At 31.7% G+C, this 23500-nt stretch overlaps 6 protein-coding genes across 6 annotated transcripts; 2 read left to right on the top strand and 4 right to left on the bottom strand.

The window, feature by feature from the left end:
- Positions 1–6249: 6249 nt before the first annotated feature.
- LOC127259102 (zinc finger CCCH domain-containing protein 52-like) lies at positions 6250–6570 on the bottom strand. The gene has a single exon (XM_051286249.1). The coding sequence runs from the start codon at positions 6568–6570 to the stop codon at positions 6250–6252; it is 321 nt and encodes a 106-aa protein (XP_051142206.1).
- Positions 6571–8891: 2321 nt separating this feature from the next.
- LOC127259101 (zinc finger CCCH domain-containing protein 44-like) lies at positions 8892–9862 on the bottom strand. The gene is made up of 3 exons (XM_051286248.1): positions 9763–9862; positions 9556–9625; positions 8892–9405 (listed from the first exon to the last, which is right to left on the bottom strand). The coding sequence occupies exons 1-3, from the start codon at positions 9860–9862 to the stop codon at positions 8892–8894; spliced, it is 684 nt and encodes a 227-aa protein (XP_051142205.1).
- Positions 9863–10427: 565 nt separating this feature from the next.
- Positions 10428–10853, top strand: LOC127259099 (zinc finger CCCH domain-containing protein 52-like). The gene has a single exon (XM_051286247.1). The coding sequence runs from the start codon at positions 10428–10430 to the stop codon at positions 10851–10853; it is 426 nt and encodes a 141-aa protein (XP_051142204.1).
- A 547-nt stretch (positions 10854–11400) lies between these two features.
- LOC127259098 (zinc finger CCCH domain-containing protein 52-like) lies at positions 11401–12413 on the bottom strand. The gene is made up of 4 exons (XM_051286246.1): positions 12320–12413; positions 12156–12216; positions 11671–12034; positions 11401–11448 (listed from the first exon to the last, which is right to left on the bottom strand). Exons 1-4 carry the CDS (start codon positions 12411–12413, stop codon positions 11401–11403), a joined length of 567 nt encoding a protein of 188 aa, XP_051142203.1.
- Positions 12414–20503: 8090 nt separating this feature from the next.
- LOC127259097 (zinc finger CCCH domain-containing protein 52-like) lies at positions 20504–20887 on the top strand. The gene has a single exon (XM_051286245.1). It carries the CDS (start codon positions 20504–20506, stop codon positions 20885–20887), a length of 384 nt encoding a protein of 127 aa, XP_051142202.1.
- Positions 20888–22019: 1132 nt separating this feature from the next.
- LOC127259051 (zinc finger CCCH domain-containing protein 14-like) lies at positions 22020–23181 on the bottom strand. Its single transcript, XM_051286193.1, has 4 exons — positions 23137–23181; positions 22934–23039; positions 22727–22796; positions 22020–22570 (listed from the first exon to the last, which is right to left on the bottom strand). The coding sequence occupies exons 2-4, from the start codon at positions 23031–23033 to the stop codon at positions 22090–22092; spliced, it is 651 nt and encodes a 216-aa protein (XP_051142150.1). The 5' UTR covers positions 23034–23039; positions 23137–23181; the 3' UTR covers positions 22020–22089.
- Between the last annotated feature and the right edge of the window lie 319 nt (positions 23182–23500).

Here is a 23500-nt window from a genome sequence, read left to right as displayed (position 1 = left end):
ACTGCGACTGTTAGTAGGTCTACTACCATCATCTTTGTCGCGATTTTTCTTGTTTCCAGACACCATTCCGATTAAATAGAAAATAAACTGTAAAGATATTCTTAAAATAGAACCAAGAACAAGAACATGACAAACTATACAAAGAAAGATAAACTACGAACTAACAAATGCCATGGATCAAGTTCTTGGCAGAAAAAATAGTCAAAACTCAAAGGTTCAATGGAAAACACTTTAGGTGTTGAGACCGACATTGGAACTTTGGAATTGGGAGAATGCCAAGGGATAGAGGAACCCCAAATCTCTTTGAATGCTGTGGCTGGTCAGGTCCCTTCCAACACCATTAAGTTGTTAGGAAAGTCCAGCAACTATGAAGTGGTTATTTTGTTAGACTCAGGCAGCACGTTGTCGCTCAAAATATTTTTCGGAAGCTTATCGAGGCAAGTCTATCAAAATTCGGGTGGGTTATCCGACTTCCACAAAAAAAAAATCCGATGTTCGCAAAAATAATAAATCAATAATAGAGAAAAATGAGACAAAGAAAAAGGGAAAGAAAACAAGAAAAATAAAAGAGAGATGATAAGAAATTAAAGAAAGTTGGAAACAAAATAAAAGCAGGAAAGTAAACCGAAAGGAAAAAAAAATTGCATAAATATTACTCCCTCCGTCCCAAATACCGTGCAACATTTGATGTCTCAAACACCTGCAATATTTCTAAATTAGGAAATAATTAATTATATTGAATCTATATCTCCATACTTTATCTCATCACATCGCTATAATACAAAAAATAAAATATACACTTCTCTCTTTATCACATCACCTAATTACTCAATTATTCTACTTCATACTTCTCACCTAAAATCTCGTGTCTAACATAAATGTAACACCTTGCTTGAAAAAGAGGGAATAAAATTTATGTGGAAAGAGAAAAGACAGAGAATGAGCAAGGAGAGGGTCTCTTATTTTATTTTTTCCAAATTACAGAGAGGTGAGAGTAGAAAATAAACTTGTATAGAAAAGAAAAATAGAGAATTTTGAGAAATAGAAAATATATACACGATGCATAAAGAAAATTGCTAGTTAAAAAAATGATTCTTCTAACGTATTAAAGGAGCTTCCAAGATGGGCTCTCGCAATGTTCATTGGGCCCTCCCTTTTTTTATTCTAACTAATATTTTGGATAAGTATATCACATTGTTGTATTTTTCTTTTTTTTAAAAAAAAAAAAATATATATACAAAATATTTTGTATTTTATTTAGTGTGAAAAATAATTTTATGTTAAATTAAATTATTCATAAAATATTTTTTTTATATTTAGTTGTAAATACATCTTAATTTTATACAAATGAAAATAGAAAAATATTTTTTTCAATAATATTTTTTAATAAGTACATATTTACAAATAAAAATATTGGACGAATAGAATGTTTTGTCCTTACTTTAAATTAATATAAAAATTTCACATAATAAATAAATTTTGCATAAAATAATTTCACGCAATATAAAACACGCAATCAAAATCTTTGAACAATCATTTAATCTTATTTTTGGAGATTGAAAATTGAATGTTTTAATCTTTTTTTGAAATCAGAGAATTTTTATTTATTTATTTTTTTAACTATTATAAAAACACAAGATTAAAACTCTAAATTTTCAATCTCCGAATTTAAGAATAACAATGATCTGATTTCTAAAAAGCAATCAAAAAAAAAAAAAAAAAATCACAAAATTGAGTAACTGGAAATTGGGGTGTCTCATTCATCATTTAATTTGGAATCACACAAGATTAAATTAGAATCTTAGTGTTCTTTTTTGGATTTTAACAAAGATTTTTATTATTCAAATTCTTTTTTTTTTTTCCAAAAATATCATATCAAATAAATTTTTATTTTTTATTATTTATATTATACTATAAATTTATTTTACATTCAAAACATCACATCAATCTCTATATATAGCATATCGAATAACTATTCAAATTTTAATTTTTTACTAGAATCCAAACCCAAAAACTAAAACTCATGAACAAACACACCATAAGGGTCTATTTGGTTAGAGGGTTTAGGAGGGGACTCCAATTTTGGGAATTTGGAGGAGAGAGATTTTATTAAAGATTTATTTTATTTAATTATCTATTATACCATTTAAATATTTTATTAAAAATTTGATAACATCTTCAAAATTTTAATATTTATTTATTTTATTTTCAATTATATCAAATAAATGTTAACATATATATTTTACATAGATTTAAATTATATTATATATTTTGAAATATTTTTAATTAAATATTTTAATCAAGTTTAATTATAATAGTTTTTAACAAATCATATCAATTAATATATAATTATATGTATAATAATAAGGTTATTTTAATAAATAATTTTAAGAATAATTTAGTTTTGAATAAATATTATTTTTTTAAAAAATAAACAATTTATAATTTTTCAAAAATAATTTTAATACAAGCATAATATTCACTCAACGATTTCGACTTAAATCTCAATACAATCTTGCACTAAAGACATAAGCAAAATGATTTAAAAAATTATTTTATCATATTTGACAAATACATTTTGTATGACATTTTATGAATAAGTTATCGAATTTTATTAAATACTTTTATTTTTTTATTTATACTAGGGCAAAATAGTAATTTCTTTGTTTTTCCTCTCCTCCCCAGCTTAACCAAATACAAAAATATTATTTTTTCTCTCTTTGCCTCCCTTTTCTCCCGTATGAACCAAACACACTATTACAAATGTCAGTTTGCACATGTAGAAGAAAACTTGCGCAAGGCCAATGTATAGATGAATCGGTGCTCGAAAAAAGAAAAAAGTCTACCCAATATTGAAATGTTAGACTATGTACAATGGATAATTTAGCTTTGGGAGAATTCTATAATCTTCTTTTTGTGGTACAATTTACCTATTTTTTAAGACTTCGCGTCATAGATTTTTTTATCAAAAATTTGTATGTTTTTTTTATAGGTTTGAGAAAAATTTAATTTGTGTTTGATATTAAAATAATATTATATGATAAGATGTTTTGTAGAAAAAAAAAATGTATTTTTTTCGAAGTTTAGTGTTAAAAGAAACAAACAAATTTCTCTAATTGACATCAATATATTTATTATTTTATAGAATATTGTAAAAATTATAAATAAATATATTTCTTTTTTAAAAAAAATTATACTATAACATTCTATATTTAATAAAATGGTTTATAATGTAAAAATGTAATATCTAATTGAAAATAATTTGTAAATATAATTGAGTTATTTTTCATATTATAAATATTATTATAAATTTAAAGTTAAATATATTCATTTGTGCAAATTTATATTCACTTTTTTTTTTCTTTTTTCTGTAGATATCTTTTTGAACATACTCAAACATTTTGAGAACCCAACAATGCTTTCATCCAAATACTCCAATTGACATAACTTTCTTTGGAGATTTTCTAAAATTTAAAATTTGAAAAACAACAATGCTATAAAATATATGTATATATACACAAATTTATTAAAATAAATAAAAAAAAAAGAAAAGAAAAGAAAAGGGCCCAATGTAAAATGCGAAAAGCCCATCTTAGAAGCCCGGTGAAACATCGGAAGATCATACTTTGAGAGTCTGTTTGGTTCAAATGAAGGTAGGAGAACGGGGGATTTTAACGAAGGGGCCGGGGAAAATAATATTTTTGTATTTGATTAAACAAAGGAATGAAAAAATATAATAATTTTACTGTTTTATCTCTATACTGTATAAATAAATAAAAATAAAAGTATTTAATAAAACTTTATTAATTTATTAATAAAACATCAATTTTGATATAAGAATGACATAGTTTATTTTAAAATAAGTATATATACTTATATAATGTAAATAAAGCATAAATAAGAATAAAATTATATATAAGAAAATTGAATCCACTAATAACAAAATAATCATTCTAATATAAATTTTATTTATTTAGAATAAATTACAAGATAAATATCATTTATAGTGTTAATAAATATAATAGATATGAATTTATTTTATTAATTAAAACCTAACTCTTAATAGTTTAATTAAATGATTAGAATAAAATTAATTTAATTTAATTTTTATTTATATAAAATGTTGTTTTATAATTTAATTACATTGTAAAATTTAAAAATATTATAACTAATTATTAATTATAAAAGAACCGTATGATATAATTCTTATATAATTAAATGCAAATAAATTACTCCTTTCGATGATATAATAGCTTTTTGGTACGAGTTTTTAGGTGAATAGTATTAAATAGAATAATTTAGAAATTAGATGATATTATTGAGAGAAATATATATTTTATTATTTTATTTGGATGATGTGAGAGGATAAAATGTCAGCATTAAGTATAATTAATTATTTCTTATTTTAGAAATATAGATGGTTGAGACATAAAATAAAAAAAATAAAAAAAAGTTCCCTAATGGGGGAAACAACATAAATTTATTTTATTTTTACTTTTCTTCTTCCTTGTGAGTTACTGAGTTACCTCTACACCTTTCTTGTATACTTTCTAATTTTCTTGTTCTTGATCCCATTTTTTTTTCAGAAATAATATTTCTACATTGTAGTTTTCTACTTAAAAGGGAATTATGGCGTCTGGAATGCAGAGAAAGCGTGGCAGAGACGACGACGACGATGATAATAGACCCACTGATAATCGCAGTTCCAAGAAATCAAAGCAAGGTCTGGTTTGCTCTGCTCTAAACGATTTTTGTCTTCTGTTCATTTAATTTCTTGATAATTTAAAAATGATCGATGAACACAATTAATTAATTTTCTTGAACAGAAATGGAGCCCTCTACTTCTGGCAGAGGAATCAGTCCAAAGCCATGCAACAGGTTCTACAGGTTCTAATCTTCACCTCTCCAAGAAATTTTGTTACCCAAACTTCAATAAAATGAAATAAATTACAACCCACGGCCCGTAATTTCGACATAAAACGATCATTTATGATTGCATCGATCGCAGCACTAGCGGGTGTCGTTTCGAAGATCGTTGCAACTTTTCGCATAATGTTCGCGGAGGCCTCGAGAGCGCCGCAGAAATTCTCGGCTACAACCCTGCCAAAGTAGATGAGAAATTGAAGTTAAGTGCCACAACATCCGTGTCTAGAGTCACTGCTACGATCCTAATCGACGATTTTCTAGTGGGCAGAGTCATGGGATATTGCGGTTGTCACTCCATGGAAATTTACGAGAGGACCGGCGTCATTGTCGATGCAATAAATCATGAAACGGATCCCGCCAAACGATACATTCAGCTCGCGGGCTCGTCCGATCATAGCATTGGTGAGGCTAAACGTATGGTCCACCGACTAATGGCAACTGCCTCGGTACAAAACATACACTTGCGACGACTTTAACAAATCGCGATGAAACGGGTGTTTATTTTTTTGCACATGATAGAACAGAGTTGCGCTATACCAATGTGTAGAGTATTTTTTTTCTTTTTCTTTGAAATGTTCGTGTTAACGTGGTGTGTACTTTTTGTTACTGATTTTTTAGATGGCTGAGAAAGTATTAAACTTGGGTAATCGGGTTTTTTAGCCATCTAGGTTGGACTAGGCCCTGTAGCAGAGGTGGAACCAGCCTCTGAATTTTGAAGGATTGACTCTCTATATATTTTTACTGATTTGACATTATTATTTTGTGTTATAGTTGGAATAAAGTAGAAATGACTAAAATGACTTTATTAGTATTGTGTCATATAAAGGTAATAGTATAAAGTTGTAAGGGTATTTATAATATTAGGAAGATAGTACAGTTACTTTAAAAAGAAAAAAAATAGATACTTTGTCATGCCACAGACAAAAATAGAAAAATAAATACTTTGTTATAGGATGGAGGGAGGGAGTACTACAATTTGATTTTACAAAACAATGCTGCGAGAGCCAGCCATGCTCGGAGTTTTTTAATTTATTATTCAAATATTCTCTTGTTAACTTTTAGTCCTAGTTCTCGGAATGGAACATTTCGGACGAGTTGAGCCGGAAAAAGAAGACTTGTAAAATTCTCAGCAAAAATGAATTATGCATTGTGTGGGAATTGGATCCTCAGTCTAAAATCTTACCCGATTTACCCAATCCCACACACAAAATGTATAGATGTATTTCATAGATACCGGGTAATATTTACCCCATTTTAGACCGATAATCTCGTTACATAGTTCTAATTTGTCAATATTGAGTAGACTCTTGAGCACCGACTCCTCTATACATGGTTCTTGCGCAAGTCTTTTTCTCCGTGCGCAAACCAGCACTTGTCTCCGTAGAGGCAATGGCCTCTTAAAAATTTCTTGCAAAGCTTTGTTTTGATCCTGCTGGCCATGGGGACGCGACGATTCGCCATATCATAACGGATCATATTGGCAGCCAAACTAATCCCATCATACGTACCCGTGAGCTCAATGTATTGTAGTTTTGGATCCGTTTGGTGATCTATTACAGCGAGCTTGACCCCGGTCTTATAGTAAATTTGTTCTGAGTAGACGCCATCTTTCCCAATGACTCTATCGAGCAGGGAAGCATACATGGGGATCTTAGCGGTGGAAGTGGAAGAGAACAATAGTACACATTAAAAATCATGACTCGGCCGTTATTTTGTGTCTTAAATAATCTCAAGCCAAAAAATATGCCACAACAACAAATTTGCATAAGTTCATAATCAACCTAATTTTGTGCTTCAAGCATGTCTGCTTTCGACATCTAAAGTAGGCCTGGCAAAAATTAATCCGATCCGATAATCCGACCCGAATTTGACCTGAAGTAATTGGGTTTGGGTTGAGATTTTTGACCCAATTAATAATTTGGTCAAACCCGTTTAACCCATTTAATTAAATGGGTCAGGTTAAGATCTACATTTTCGACCTGAAAATAACCCGTCTAACTTTTTTAATTAATATTATTTTAAATTTAAATATATTTTTTAAATTTTATCAATACAATTCAATATTTATGGCCAATTTTATAAAAATAAATAATAAAAAATAAAGGATTGTGTTGTGTACTAGTGTTTGTTAAATCAATTCTTGACTATCGGTTTATGAATAAATAATTTTTTGCTTTAATATGTATATATACTATGCATTTAAAATTTTTGTTAATATAAATTATAATTTTAAATTAAAATTTAAATATTTTAGATTTAAACGGATTATACGAGTCAGATTCATGTTGACCAGATTAATAAAAGGTCAGGTTAAGTTGGCAAATATCAACCCATTTAATTAAATGGGTCAGGTTCAGGTGAAGAGTTTTGTAACCCGTTTAAGCTGATCCAAACCTGAACTCGACCCGACCTGATCCGTTTGCCAGCCCTAATCTACAGTGCCCATGAACGACAAAAATGGAGGATGATAAGATTCGAACTTAAGACATAAGGCTTTGATACCATATTAAGTGACCGACTTAAATTATCAGGAATACACATTTTTTTATTTATCTGCAAATGAGAGTCAACTGAGAACAGCAACTATTGAGGCTTTTCTACTTCACGAATTCATTGGGGAATCGGTAACAAATAGACTATTTACAATACGAGCTTTGTTTATATTATAAATATTATTTAAACACTATTTATAAAGTTATGCATATATATATATACATAACTCTGTCTCTCTCTTAGATTTTCACTTTTCTCCCTGTGAGCTTCTTTCTTGTGTCATTGCTTTGTTATTCCTCGAATATCTTTTGTGTAGTCAGCAATTGCTCTGATACTAATAGAAGATACTAGAACAGTCTCGAGAACAAACCCTTGATAATTTAGAGAGAAGTAAAAATAGTGTTATGTCATATAAAATTTGTCTAGTGTGACTTGTTTTCTCATACACGTTCTGTGCCATTCTATTGAGCTTCCGGATTTTGACTCATTTTGTTGGCCACGAGCTCTTCCGGAACATTTGATAGTTTCTTATTTAACCTTTTTGTATAGTTTCTCATTTTCTGTTCTTAAATTTTATTTTTTCAATGACATTCCTCCAGTTGTTTTCTACGTTAAAAGGAATGACGTTTGAAAGTAAGAAAAAGTGATAGTAGCCCCACTAATAGTCGTAGTTCTAAGAAATCAAAACAAATTGCATATCAATTTTAAACTTTGATACTATTTCCTTTTTTTATTTATTTGGTCATTATTTTTTTCTTGATAATTTTAAATGCTTTTTATTTTGAATGTGATTGACTATTGCACTTTGAAATTTTAATGTTTTACATTTTATTAAATTTGAAAATCGAGAATAGTTTCTCTTCTAGTGTATTTTGGATAATTTTTTTCTAACTCTGGCACTATTTGGTCATCTCTTACTTGACATTTAATATCTTACCTTGTAGTTCTGATAGTATTTTTTTTTTTTTAATTATTTAACTTTTTACCATTTAAACTCATTATAATAACTGGCTTGAGACCGAGGTGCAGGGCCTAAGGCCACTTGCAACAAAGATATCCATCAAAGTATCTTTTCAATATTATTTTATACTCTCTTTCTTCTACCTCATACTCTTTTTCCTTCGCCTCATACTCTCTTTCCTCTTACTCAACAAAAAAAAATATATTTATATTTATATCAAAATTATTTGTTTTTAAAATTAAAAGTTTTAAAATATATATCAATATATATACATATAATATCATAAATTTTATAATAGTAAAAAAAAATAAAAAAATAATGTATTGAACATCTCTTGAGCATATCTGCATAGATGTCCAAGAAATTTTTTAATTTTTTTAAAAAAGTTTATCTGGCAATGATGTGGAGGAGAGAAGTGAGTTGCTAATGCCCTAAGAGCTCAGAAATTTTGCACTTATTGTACAAGAAGATAAGGATATTTCAAGAAACACGAAAAAATGAAAAAAAATGTCTATACATTGTAGTGTCGCAAGTCATGTTCTCCGTGTGCAAAACAGCACTTGTCCCCAAAGGTGCAAGAACCGTTCAAAAAATTGTTGCAAAGTTTTGTTTTTAACTTTGTTGTGAGACTAGCTATTTTTTCGCAGAGCATTTCTCTAGTCTCTTCGGCGTTATCCCCTTTGAGCTGAACATATCGTTGTTTAGGATCGGTTTCGTGATTTATTATCGAGACCTTGACCCCGGTCCTATTGTAAATTTCCTTGGCGTGGGACCCGCCTTCTCCGATGACTCGGCTGGCTAAGGTAGCATCGATAGGGATCTTAACAGTAGCAGGGGCTTCGGGCATTGGCAGTCCCGGGACTAGAGTATTGTATTGTAATTGTAACTCATGTAACTCACGTAGTCCGTGAGCAAACTTGCATCTGTCCCCGTACTTGCACCCGCCGGGTTTGCTGAATTTTTTGCATAACTGAGTCTTGAAATTCCGATTGGCGGAGCTATCTCCGTAGCTAAAACCGGGAGGGCTGCGATCAATGCAAGCGTGCCGCGGGTTATAAATGATCGTTTCGATTGCATTTTGTGTCATTTTATATATATATATACTTTTTTACTATGCAATTATCATGATATATTCTACTATTAAACAATACATTTAGAGAGGGAAAAATTAGAACCTGAAGAAGTTTGTGTATGGCTGCTCTGGAATATTGCTTCCTATAGCAGAAGTAGAGGACGGATCCATTTCTGAAATATTAACGTTGCAGAAAATTAATCAATTAATTAAATTAATAGTGTTCTTCAAGAAAGAACAAATTATACGACCAAATAAACATGCACAGAAATAGTTTGGAAGGTGAAAATGGGAAGAGACCAAACCAGACCTTGCTTTGATTTCTTGGAACTGCGATTATCAGCGGGTCTGCTATCATCATCGTCGTCGTCGTCGTCTCTGCCACTCTTTCTTTGCATTCCAGATGCCATAATTCCCTTTTATGTAGAAAACTACAATGTAGAAATATTATTCCCAAAAAAAAGAATAGAATCAAGAACAAGAAAATGAGAAGCCAAGCCCACAATGAGAAATGTCAAAATCTAGAGAGAGAATGACGGGTTCCCATTCGTACGGATTCATAATCATCAAAATAATGTTTCTTTTACTTGGACTCTAGTTTTTCTGAAAAAATATTTATTCTCTTTTTTCATTTATTCTGATTAAAGGCCCAAATGAACATCGCGGAAAGCCCATTAAACATTACAAAGTTGATATTCTGATTATGATTCCGTACGAATCAGAATCCGTCGTTCGCTCTAGTTTTTAAGTTTCCTTCTTGTGAGCTTCTTCATTGTTAGTTACTGAGTTACCTTTCTTCTGTAATCTCTCATTTTCTTGTTCTTGATTTTTTGGGAATAATATCTCTACATTGTTATTTTCTACTTGAAAGGGAATGGCGTCTGGAAGCAACAAAAGGCGTCACAAAGAAGACGATGATGATAACAGGCGCAGTTCTAAGAAATCAAAGCAAGGTAGCTTTTTCTTACTCAAGCAATGCCAATGCCGCGAGAGGCAGCCATGTTGCAAGTCTCTTCCACTTCCACTGCTAAGATCCCCATGTATGCTTCCCTGCCCGATAGAGTCATTGGGAAAGACGGCGTCTACTCCCAACAAATTTACTATGAGACCGGGGTCAAGCTCGCTGTAATAGATCACGAAACGGATCCAAAACTACAATACATTGAGCTCACGGGTACGTATGATGGGATTAGTGTGGCTGCCGATATGATCCGTTATGATATGGCGAATCGCCGCGTCCCCATGGCCAGCAGGATCAAAACAAAGCTTTGCAAGAACTTTTTCAGAGGCCATTGCCTCTTAGGAGACAAGTGCTGGTTTGCGCACGGAGAAAAAGACTTGCACAAGAACCATGTACAGAGGAGTCGGTGCTCAAGAGTCTACTCAATATTGACAAATTAGAACTATGTAACGAGATTATCGGTCTAAAATGGGGTAAATATTACCCGGTATCTATGAAATACATCTATACATTTTGTGTGTGGGATTGGGTAAATCGGGTAAGATTTTAGACTGAGGATCCAATTCCCACACAATGCATAATTCATTTTTGCTGAGAATTTTACAAGTCTTCTTTTTCCGGCTCAACTCGTCCGAAATGTTCCATTCCGAGAACTAGGACTAAAAGTTAACAAGAGAATATTTGAATAATAAATTAAAAAACTCCGAGCATGGCTGGCTCTCGCAGCATTGTTTTGTAAAATCAAATTGTAGTACTCCCTCCCTCCGTCCCATAACAAAGTATTTATTTTTCTATTTTTGTCTGTGCTATGACAAAGTATCTATTTTTTTTCTTTTTAAAGTAACTGTACTATCTACCTAATATTATAAATACCCTTACAACTTTCAATACATTACGCAAATACTATTACCTTTGTATGACACAATACTAATAAAGTCATTCTAGTCATTTCTACTTTATTCCTATTATATATAGAGAGTCAATCCTTCAAAATTCAGAGGCTGGTTCCACCACTGCTAAAGGGCCTAATCCAACCTAGATAGCTAAAAAACCCGATTACCCAAGTTTAATACTTTCTCAGCCATCTAAAAAATCAGTAACAAAAAGTACACACCACGTTAACACGAACATTTCAAAGAAAAAGAAAAAAAATACTCTACACATTGGTACAGCGCAACTCTGTTCTATCATGTGCAAAGAAATAAACACCCGTTTCATCGCGATTTGTTAAAGTCGTCGCAAGTGTATGTTTTGTACCGAGGCAGTTGCCATTAGTCGGTGGACCATACGTTTAGCCTCACCAATGCTATGATCGGACGAGCCCGCGAGCTGAATGTATCGTTTGGCGGGATCCGTTTCATGATTTATTGCATCGACAATGACGCCGGTCCTCTCGTAAATTTCCATGGAGTGACAACCGCAATATCCCATGACTCTGCCCACTAGAAAATCGTCGATTAGGATCGTAGCAGTGACTCTAGACACGGATGTTGTGGCACTTAACTTCAATTTCTCATCTACTTTGGCAGGGTTGTAGCCGAGAATTTCTGCGGCGCTCTCGAGGCCTCCGCGAACATTATGCGAAAAGTTGCAACGATCTTCGAAACGACACCCGCTAGTGCTGCGATCGATGCAATCATAAATGATCGTTTTATGTCGAAATTACGGGCCGTGGGTTGTAATTTATTTCATTTTATTGAAGTTTGGGTAACAAAATTTCTTGGAGAGGTGAAGATTAGAACCTGTAGAACCTGTTGCATGGCTTTGGACTGATTCCTCTGCCAGAAGTAGAGGGCTCCATTTCTGTTCAAGAAAATTAATTAATTGTGTTCATCGATCATTTTTAAATTATCAAGAAATTAAATGAACAGAAGACAAAAATCGTTTAGAGCAGAGCAAACCAGACCTTGCTTTGATTTCTTGGAACTGCGATTATCAGTGGGTCTATTATCATCGTCGTCGTCGTCTCTGCCACGCTTTCTCTGCATTCCAGACGCCATAATTCCCTTTTAAGTAGAAAACTACAATGTAGAAATATTATTTCTGAAAAAAAAATGGGATCAAGAACAAGAAAATTAGAAAGTATACAAGAAAGGTGTAGAGGTAACTCAGTAACTCACAAGGAAGAAGAAAAGTAAAAATATAATAAATTTATGTTGTTTCCCCCACTAGGGAACATTTTTTTTTTTTCATGCCTCTGACAATATTTCTAAAATAAGTACTTAATGTCCATGACACTTTATCCTCTCACATCATCCAAATAAAATAATAAAATATATATTTCTCTCAATAATATCATCTAATTTCTAAATTATTATATTTAATACTATTCACTTAAAAACTCGTGCCAATAAACTATTATATCATCGAAAGGAGTAATTTATTTGCATTTAATTATATAAGAATTATATCATACGGTTATTTTATAATTAATAATTAGTTATAATATTTTTAAATTTTACAATGTAATTAAATTATAAAACAACATTTTATATAAATAAAGTAAAATAAAATTAATTTTATTCTAATCATTTAATTAAACTATTAAGAGTTAGGTTTTAATTAATAAAATAAATTCATATCTATTATATTTATTAACAATATAAATGATATTTATCTTGTAATTTATTCTAAATAAATAAAATTTATATTAGAATGATTATTTTGTTATTAATGGATTTAATTTTCTTATATGTAATTTTATTCTTATTTATATTTTATTTACATTATATAAGTATATATACTTATTTTAAAATAAACAATGTCATTCTTATATCAAAATTGATATTTTATTAATAAATTAATAAAATTTTTCATTTCCTTGTTTAATCAAATACAAAAATGCTATTTTCCCCCGCCCTTCGTTAAAATCTCACATTCCCTTACCTTCATTTGAACCAAACAAACTCTCAAAGTATGATTCTTCCGATGTTTCACCGGGCTTCTAAAATGGGCTTTTCGCATTTTACATTGGGCCCTTTCTTTTCTTTTTTTTTTATTTTTTTTAATAAACGTGTGTATATATACATATATTTTGTAGCATTCTTGTTTTTCAAATTTTAAATTTTAGAAAATCTCCAAAGAAAGTTATGTCAATTGGAGTATTTCGATGAAAGCATTGTTGGGTTCTCAAAATATTTGAGTATGTTCAAAAAGATATCTACAGAAAAAAAAAAAAAAAAAAATGAATATAAATTTGGACAAATGAATATATTTAATTTTAAATTTATAATAATATTTATAATATGAAAAATAACTCAATTATATTTACAAATTATTTTCAATTAGATATTACATTTTTACATTATAAACCATTTTATTAAATATAGAATGTTATAGTATAATTTTTTTTAAAAAAAGAAATATATTTATTTATAATTTTTACAATATTCTATAAAATAATAAATATATTGATGTCAATTAGAGAAATTTGTTTGTTTCTTTTACACTAAAATTCGAAAAAAAATACATTTTCTTTTTCCACAAAACATCTCATCATATAATATTATTTTAATATCAAACACAAATTAAATTTTTTTCAAATCCATCAAAAAAAACATACAAATTTTTGATAAAAAAATTTATGACGCGAAGTCTTAAAAAATAGGTAAATTGTACCACAAAAAGAAGATTATAAAATTCACCCAAAGCTAAATTATCCATTGTACATAGTCTAACATTTCAATATTGGGTAGACTTTTTTTCTTTTTTCGAGCACCGATTCATCTATATATTGGCCTTGCGCAAGTCTTCTTCTTCATGTGCAAACTGACATTTGTAATAGTGTGTTTGGTTCGTACGGAAGAAAAGGAAGGCAAAGAGAGAAAAAATAATATTTCTGTGTTTAGTTAAGCAGGGGAGGAGAGGGAAAACAAAGAAATTACTATTTTGCCCCTAGTATAAATAAAAAAATAAAAGTATTTAATAAAATTCGATAACTTATTCATAAAATGTGATACAAAATGTATTTGTCAAATATGATAAAATAATTTTTTAAATCATTTTGCTTATGTCTTTAATGCAAGATTGTATTGAGATTTAAATCGAGATCGTTGAGTGAATATTATGCTTGTATTAAAATTATTTTTGAAAAATAATAAATTGTTTATTTTTAAAAAAATAATATTTATTCAAAACTAAATTATTTTTAAAATCTTTTATTAAAATAACCTTATTATTATAGATATAATTATATATTAATTGATATGATTTGTTAAAAAATATTATAATTAAACTTGATTAAAATATTTAATTAAAAATATTTCAAAATATATAATATAATTTAAATCTATGTACAATATATATGTTAACATTTATTTGACATAATTGAAAATAAAATAAATAAATATTAAAATTTTGAAGATGTTATCAAATTTTTAATAAAATATTTAAATGGTATAATAGATAATTAAATAAAATAAATCTTTAATAAAATCTCTCTCCTCCAAATTCCCAAAATTGGAGTCCCCTTCTAAACCCTCTAACCAAATAGACCCTTCTGGTGTGTTTGTTCATGGGTTTTAATTTTTGAGTTTGAATTCTAGTAAAAAATTAAAATTTGAATAGTTATTCGATATGATATAAATAGAGGTTGATGCGATGTTTTGAATGTAAAATAAATTTATAGTATAATATAAATAATAAAAAATAAAAAATTATTTGATATGATATTTTTGGAGAAAAAAAAAATTGAATAATAAAAATCTTTGGTAAAATCACAAAAGAACACTAAGATTTTAATTTAATCTTGTGTGATTCCAAATTAAATGATGAATGAGACACCCCAATTTCTACTTTCTCAATTTTGTGATTTCTTTTTTTTTTTTCGATTGTTTTTTAGAAATCAGATAATTGTTAGTCTTAAATTCGAAGATTGAAAATTTAGAGTTTTAATATTGTGTTTTTATAATAGGTAAAAAAATAAATAAATAAAAATTCTCTGATTTCAAAAAAAATTAAAACATTCAATTTTCAATCTCCAAAAATAAGATTAAATGATTGTTCAAAGATTTTGATTGCGTGTTTTATATTGGGTGAAATTATTTTATGCAAAATTTATTTATTATGTGAATTTTTTATATTAATTTAAAGTAAGCACAAAACACTTTATTCGTCCAATATTTTTATTTGTAAATATGTACTTATTAAAAAATAGGGTAAACTATTTTTAGTCCCTTAACTGGACCCCCTTATTATTTTAGTCCCGTAAGTGAAGCCTGTCGCAAACTAGTCCCATAAATAAAAAAATTTCGTTGTTTTAGTCCTCCGGCGCCGGAGACGCCTGCGTGGCTCGCCGGAGGTAACGTGTCCGCCAGGTCAGCGTGACCTGGCGGACACGTGTTTTTAATTTTTTTTTCATTTTTTTTAATTTTTTTTAATTTTTTTTTAATTTTATTTGTATTTTTTTATATGGTTCAATTAAAAAAAAAATTAAAAATAAAAAAAAAATGGAGAAAAAAAAGTAAATCCACGTGTCCGCCAGGTGTCGCTGACCTGGCTGGACACCTGGCGGACACGTCACCTCCGGCGAGCCAAGCGGGCGTCTCCGGCGCCGAAGGACTAAAACAGCGAAAAACTTTCACTTATGGAACTAGTTTGCTACATGCTCCATTAGGACTAAAATGATAAAGGGGTCTAGTTACGGGACTAAAAAAAATAGTTTACCCTAAAAAAATATTATTAAAAAAAAACATTTTTCTATTTTATTGTATAAAATTAAGATGTATTTACAACCAAATAAAAAAAAAAAAAAAAAATTATGAATAATTTAATTTAACATAAAAATATTTTTCACAATAAATAAAATACAAAATATTTAATATATTTTTTTAAAAAAAATAAAATAAAATACAACAATCTGATATACTTATCCAAAATATTAGTTAGAATAAAAAAACATTGCGAGAGCCCATCTTGGAAGCTCCTTTAATACGTTAGAAGAATCATTTTTTTAACTAGCAATTTTCTTCATGCATCGTGTATATATTTTCTATTTCTCAAAATTCTCTATTTTTCTTTTCTATACAAGTTTATTTTCTACTCACTTCCCTCTAATTTGGAAAAAATAAAATAAGAGACCCTCTCCTTGCTCATTCTCTGTCTTTTCTCTTTCCACGTAAATTTTACTCCCTCTCTCCCAAACAAGGTGCTACAAAAAAATATTAAATAGAATAATTTGAGTAATTAGGTGATGTAATGGAAGAGAAGTGTATATTTTATTTTTTATTTTTATTATAACTATGTGATGTGATAAAGTGTGGGGATATAGATTCAATATAATTAATTATTTCCTTTAGAAATGTTGCAGAGTGTTTGAAACATCAAATGTTACACTGTGTTTGGGACGTAGGGAGTAATATTTATGCAATTTATTTTTTTTCCCTTAGGTTTACTTTCCTGCTTTTATTTTGTTTCCAACTTTCTTTAATTTCTTATCATCTCTCTTTTATTTTTCTTGTTTTCTTTCCCTTTTTCTTTGTCTCATTTTTCTCTATTATTGATTTATTATTTTTGCGAACATCGGATCTTTTTTTTTGGAAGTCGGATAACCCACCCGAATATTGACAGACTTGCTTCGATAAGCTTCCGAAAAATATTTTGAGCGACAACGTGCTGCCTGAGTCTAACAAAATAATCACTTCATAGTTGCTGGACTTTCCTAACAACTTAATGGTGTTGGAAGGGACTTAATCAGTCACAACATTCAAAGAGATTTGGGGTTCCTCTATCCCTTGGCATTCTCCCAATTCCAAAGTTCCAATGTCGGTCTCAACACCTAAAGTGTTTTCCATTGAACCTTTGAGTTTTGACTATTTTTTCTGCCAAGAACTTGATCCATGGCATTTGTTAGTTCGTAGTTTATCTTTCTTTGTATAGTTTGTCATGTTCTTGTTCTTGGTTCTATTTTAAGAATATCTTTACAGTTTATTTTCTATTTAATCGGAATGGTGTCTGGAAACAAGAAAAATCGCGACAAAGATGATGGTAGTAGACCTACTAACAGTCGCAGTTGTAAGAAATCAAAGCAAGGTGTTCGAAACCATTTTTATATTTATTTGGTCATAATTCTTTCTTTATATTAATTATAAATGCTTTTTGAAGATTATAGTTTGAAAGATCAATGTATTACTTATTGTGTGTTTCGTTTACTTTTATCCAAGTTTTTACTATTTGAACTCCTTGTAACCACCGACTTTCTCAACCCGGGTGTGGACATTTAAGAAAAGGAGCCACTTATGTACTTTAGCTCCCGATCCATTGTCACTACTACTACATCGATGGTATTTTTTTATTATATTGATTGTTTGTCCGTCTAATTCGATCAATTCTTACTAAGTTAATATTTTCATATTTATTAAATATATGTCTATATATATATATTTATCATTCATTCTGCTAAAAAATAATATGCAAAAAATAATATGCATGTCTAATTTTTTTAGTTTAAGAAAATCCTTCAACTGTCTCTGTCTCTGTAGAATAACTTTGGCTCCGCCACTATACATAATAGCACTTGTCTCCTAAGGAGCAAGAACCTTTCAAAAAATTGTACCAAAGATTTTTTTATGTAATTCTTAGTATATATTCTTGTGTAAAAATATTTTATTTCATTTAACATAAGATTCGATGATAATTTTAGACAGATCAACATTAGAACTTGGAAAACTTTGTGCATATATAGCGGCTTTGGAACGGTTCCTATAGCAGAAAGAATTAAAAGTGTTCCTCATTTAATTATCAAGAAAGAACAAATTATATGACCAAATTAACATACAGAGAATTAATAGTTTCGAAGCTGAAAATGGGAAGAGACCAAAACAGACCTTGCTTTGATTTCTTAGAACCACGACTATCAGTGGGTCTGCTACCATCATCGTCTTCTACTTCGCCGGGTGCATCTTATGATGCTCTTGCTTTTTTTTTTTAGAGATAGCCGTGTGCGAGGCTGTACTAGCGTTCTCGTGAGCGTCAAGGAATTGTTAGGCCGACGGAAAGGTGTTCATGGAGAACCATCCGACTCGTCACTCTCAACTTTATTATATTCAAACAATATTTTTATGAAAAACTGTTTTTATAATGATTCATTCAAATGTAAAATCGAACAGCATTTTATAAGCCAATCCAAATAGGCCCATGGCCAAACAAGGTATCAATTGACACAAAAGGCGTCGGATGTACAACTTCGTCTATACATTGGTACCGCGCAATTCTTCTTCTCCGTGCACAAAATTGCACTTGTCTCCGAAGCCGCAAGAACCATTCAAATAGTGGCCGCAAAGCTTACTTGCTGGCCGCGACACGGAGCCAGAAAGATCTGGCGCCTATCATGTCTGCAATGTCCGCTGCTGTAGCGTCGCGGAAAAAAGGGATAAACATATTAACGGTTTCAACCGAACCCGTGATCTGAATGTATTGTTGGTTGGGATTGGTTTCGTGATCTATGATATCGAGCTTGATCCCGTGGTTAAGGTAAATTTTATCGGAGCAGGTAAGGATGTATCCGCCGACTTGCCTAGCCCGGAAAGCGTCGATGGGGACTTAGCAGTGATTGAGGCCGGGTCTTGCGACGTGGATGCTTCCGTCGTGGCATTGGCATTGGCATTGGCATTGGTTGTGTTGTAATTTGAGCATAGTCTTGGCGTCCATAGCTCGTGTTCAACGCCTCCTCGGAAATTCAAGACTAAGCTATGCCACAAATACGGCACACCTGACGAGTGCCAACTCGGGGATTCGTGCCATTTTGCGCACGGCGAACACGAGCTATGGATGCCAAGACTACGCTCAAATTACAACACAACCAATGCCAATGCCAATGCCAATGCCACGACGGAAGCATCCACGTCGCGAGACCCGGCCTCAATCACTGCTAAAGTCCCCGTCGACGCTTTCCGGGCTAGGCAAGTCGGCGGATACATCCTCACCTTCTCCGATAAAATTTACCTTAACCACGGGATCAAGCTCGATATCATAGATCACGAAACCAATCCCAACCAACAATACATTCAGATCACGGCTTCGGTTGTTACTGCTAATATGTTTATTCCATTCTTGACCGTCTCACTTAAAAACTTATTTATTTATCTACAAACCGGAGTCAATCAAACTAAACTTGCCCATGAACAACAACAAACAGAGGACGGCGAGACTCAAACATGAGACTAAGGCTCTGATACCATATTAGATGATGTAAATAACCATCTCACCTAAAAACTTAAGCTATTAGGGATACCCATAATTTATTTATTTATCAACAAATAGAGTGCAATTTTGCGCACGGAGATTAAGAATTGCATGGTACTATGTAACGAATTCTTTTACTTTTTTTTTTTTGAAAAGGCAAAATTTCCGCGATCCCGGGCTCCATGGCCCAGCCCGATGAAGGCCGTGCTCATAAAGAGTCGACTCAATATTGGAGTGTCGAAGTTGTACATGCGAGTTGAGATTTGATCGTGCATCTTTTGTGTCAATTGATACCTTAATTTGTTGGGCATTGTCTTCTTCTTCCTCACGTCGACATGAAATTGTTGTAGCAAAAATGGTCACAATTTTGATAGTGATATGTTTTTCCTTGGCTAGAGTATTTTCGATTTAATTTATTATTATACTGTGTCGCATTTATATATACCTTAATTTTTCCTTCAAACGACCTCTTTCTTTGTGGACCAAGGAGATGACATCAATTCTAATATTTGAAGATTTCACATTCCGGCATGTCTGCTTTCAGACATCTATAGATTGGTGTCCTCATAAATCAATGGATAAAGGTTGCTCCAATGGCGACGGAATTTCATGCAACGGCGGGGTTGGAATAGACTAAATTGCCCCTCTGATTTGGGTTTCTTGACGCCCAATTGGCATTTCGACACGTCCTTAATAATAATCGACATGAAACGATACAAAATGCAATCAAAACGATTATTTATAACTCGGAGCTATCGCGCTGGCATTGCATTGATTGCAGCCCCGCCGGGTGTCCTTCCTGAGAGCAATTCTGCTTTCGGCATTATGTTCGTGGCGGCATCGTAGCTGCCGCTAAAATACTTGGCTACAGCCCTGCCGCTCGCGTTCACATTACGGCGACACTCGAGCAATGCCAATGCCGCGAGAGGCAGCCATGTTGCAAGTCTCTTCCACTTCCACTGCTAAGATCCCCATGTATGCTTCCCTGCTCGATAGAGTCATTGGGAAAGACGGCGTCTACTCCCAACAAATTTACTATAAGACCGGGGTCAAGCTCGCTGTAATAGATCACGAAACGGATCCAAAACTACAATACGTTGAGCTCACGGGTACGTATGATGGGATTAGTGTGGCTGCCGATATGATCCATTATGATATGGCGAATCGCTGCGTCCCCATGGCCAGCAGGATCAAAACAAAGCTTTGCAAGAAATTTTTGAGAGGCCATTGCCTCTTAGGAGACAAGTGCTGGTTTGCGCACGGAGAAAAAGACTTGCGCAAGAACCATGTATAGAGGAGTCGGTGCTCAAGAGTCTACTCAATATTGACAAATTAGAACAATGTAACGAGATTATCGGTCTAAAATTGGGTAAATATTACCCGGTCTGTACGAAATACATCTATACATTTTGTGTGTGGGATTGGGTAAATCAGGTAAGATTTTAGACTGAGCATCGCATTCCGTACAATGCATAATTTAGTTTTGCCTAGAATTCTACGAGTCTTCCTTTTCCGGCATAACTCATCCGAAATGTTCCATTCCGTTCATGGTGTTACAATATGATAGAAATGTTCCAATCCGTTCATTGGGCCCTCTCTGTCTCTCTCCTAGATTTTACTTTTTCTACCTATGAGCATATTTTTTGTATCACTGCATTGTCATTCCTCGAATATCTTTTTTTTGTTGTTCGGTCGCCAATAGAAGATACTAGAACAGTTTCAAGAACAAACCCTTGATAATTTAGAGAAGTAAAAATAGTGTTATGTCATATAGAATTCGTCTAGTGACTTGTTTTCTCATACACGTTCCGTGCCATTCTATTGAGCTTCCGGATTTTGACTCATTTTGCTGGCCACGAGCTCTCTTCCGGAACATTTGATAGTTTCTTATTTACCCTTCTTGTATAGTTTCTCATTTTCTTGTTCTTAATTTTTTTTTTCAATAATATTCCTCCAGTTGTTTCTACATTAAAGAGAATAGTGTTTGAAAGCAAGAAAAAGTGTGACAAAGACGATGATGATGATAGTAGCCTCACTAATAGTGGTAGTTCTAAGAAATCAAAACAAAGTGCCTATCAATTTTAAACTTTGATACTATTTCCTTTTTTATTTATTTGGTCATTATTTTTTTGCTTGATAATTTTACATGCTTTTTATTTTGAATGTGATTGACAATTGCAGTTTGAAACTATAATGTTTTACATTTTATTAAATTTGAAAATCGAGAATAGTTACTCTTCTTGTGTGTTTTGGATAATCTTTTTCTAACTCTCGCACTATTTGATCATCTTTTATAGGACATTTAATATCTTACCTTTGTATTTCTAATAGTATTTTTATTTTTTTTATTATTTAATATTTTACTATTTGAACTCTTTGTAATGACTTGAGGCCGGGGTGCGGAGCCTAAGCTCAGAAATTTTGCCTTTTTACACAAGAAGATAAGGATATTTCAAGAAACACAAAAAATGTCTATACATTGTAGTGTCGCAAGTCTTATTCTCCGAGTGCAAAACGGCACTTGTCCCCAAAGGCGCAAGAACCGTTCAAAAAATTCTCGCAAAGCTTTGTTTTTAACTTTATTGTGAGACTAACTATATTTTTGCAAATCATATGTCTAGTCTCATCCGCGTTATAACCCCTGAGCTGAACATATCGTTGTTTGGGATCGGTTTCATGATTTATTATCGAGACCTTGACCCCGGTCCTGTTGTAAATTTCCTTGGCGTGGGACCCGCCTTCTCCGATGACACGGCTGGCTAAGGTAGCGTCGATAGGGATCTTAACAGTAGTAGGGGCTCCGGACATTGGCAGTCCCGGGACTTGAGTGTTGTATTGTAATTGTAAGTCATGTAGACCGTGAGCAAACTTGCATCTGTCCCCGTACTTGCACCCGCCGAGTGCGCTGAATTTGTTGCATAACTGAGTCTTGAAATACTGATTGGCGGAGCTATCTCCGTAGCTAAAACCGGGAGGGCTGCGATCAATGCAAGCGTGCCGCGGGTTATAAATGATCGTTTCGATTGCATTTTGTATCATTTTATATATATATATATATATACTTTCTTACTATGCAATTATCATGATATATTCTACTATTAAACAATACATTTAGAGAGGAAAAAATTAGAACCGGAAGAAGTTTGTGTATGGCTGCAATGGAATATTGCTTCCTATAGCAGAAGGAGAGGACGGATCCATTTCTGAAATATTAATGTTGCAGAAAGTTAATTAATTAATTAAATTAATAGTGTTCTTCAAGAAAGAACAAATTATACGACCAAATAAACATGCACAGAAATAGTTTGGAAGGTGAAAATGGGAAGAGACCAAACCAGACCTTGCTTTGATTTCTTGGAACTGCGATTATCAGCGGGTCTGCTATCATCATCGTCGTCGTCGTCGTCTCTGCCACTCTTTCTTTGCATTCCAGATGCCATAATCCCCTTTTTAAGTAAAAAACTACAACTTAGAAATATTATTCAGAAAATGAGAAACTAAGCCAAGAAAGGAAACTCAGTAACTAACAAGGAAGAAGCTCACAATGAGAAATGTAAAAATCTAGAGAGAGAGAGTGACGGATTCCGATTCGTACGGAATCATAATCAACTGTATAAGTTATATTTATAGGTGGGTGTGTTACGGAGGATTGGATTTTAAATCTACTGTTCATTCTATTTTTTTCCTTATAAATATCAAATTAAACACTTATTTTTTATTTTTTATATTATCCTAAAAATCAATTTTACATTCAAAACATCATATCAACACTTATTTATATCACATCATGCAACTATTCAAATTCAAAATTTTTACTATTCAAATCTCAACTCAAAATCCAAGCCCCAAAACAAACACACCCTAGTGTTAATCAAGTTATTTTTTTAAAAAAGAACAAAAAAAAAAA

The sequence above is a fragment of the Andrographis paniculata genome, unplaced genomic scaffold (genome assembly GCF_009805555.1).
Source record: "Andrographis paniculata isolate CXL003 unplaced genomic scaffold, ASM980555v1 Contig5END, whole genome shotgun sequence".
Classification (NCBI taxonomy): Eukaryota; Viridiplantae; Streptophyta; class Magnoliopsida; order Lamiales; family Acanthaceae; genus Andrographis; species Andrographis paniculata.
The sequence above is the reverse complement of the archived record's forward strand: the minus strand, read 5'-3'. Positions and strand labels throughout refer to the sequence as shown.

Coding starts and splice junctions, on each gene's coding strand:
- LOC127259102 (XM_051286249.1), bottom strand. CDS start 6,570: ATGTATGCTTCCCTGCTCGATAGAGTCATTGGGAAAGATGGCGTCTAC.
- LOC127259101 (XM_051286248.1), bottom strand. CDS start 9,862: ATGGCATCTGGAATGCAAAGAAAGAGTGGCAGAGACGACGACGACGAC. Junction 9,626..9,762: donor TTCCAAGAAATCAAAGCAAG/GTCTGGTTTGGT, acceptor TTAATATTTCAG/AAATGGATCCGTCCTCTACT. Junction 9,406..9,555: donor CCATACACAAACTTCTTCAG/GTTCTAATTTTT, acceptor CATTGATCGCAG/CCCTCCCGGTTTTAGCTACG.
- LOC127259099 (XM_051286247.1), top strand. CDS start 10,428: ATGCCAATGCCGCGAGAGGCAGCCATGTTGCAAGTCTCTTCCACTTCC.
- LOC127259098 (XM_051286246.1), bottom strand. CDS start 12,413: ATGGCGTCTGGAATGCAGAGAAAGCGTGGCAGAGACGACGACGACGAT. Junction 12,217..12,319: donor TTCCAAGAAATCAAAGCAAG/GTCTGGTTTGCT, acceptor TTTCTTGAACAG/AAATGGAGCCCTCTACTTCT. Junction 12,035..12,155: donor CCATGCAACAGGTTCTACAG/GTTCTAATCTTC, acceptor CATCGATCGCAG/CACTAGCGGGTGTCGTTTCG.
- LOC127259097 (XM_051286245.1), top strand. CDS start 20,504: ATGCCAATGCCGCGAGAGGCAGCCATGTTGCAAGTCTCTTCCACTTCC.
- LOC127259051 (XM_051286193.1), bottom strand. CDS start 23,033: ATGGCATCTGGAATGCAAAGAAAGAGTGGCAGAGACGACGACGACGAC. Junction 22,797..22,933: donor TTCCAAGAAATCAAAGCAAG/GTCTGGTTTGGT, acceptor TTAATATTTCAG/AAATGGATCCGTCCTCTCCT. Junction 22,571..22,726: donor CCATACACAAACTTCTTCCG/GTTCTAATTTTT, acceptor CATTGATCGCAG/CCCTCCCGGTTTTAGCTACG.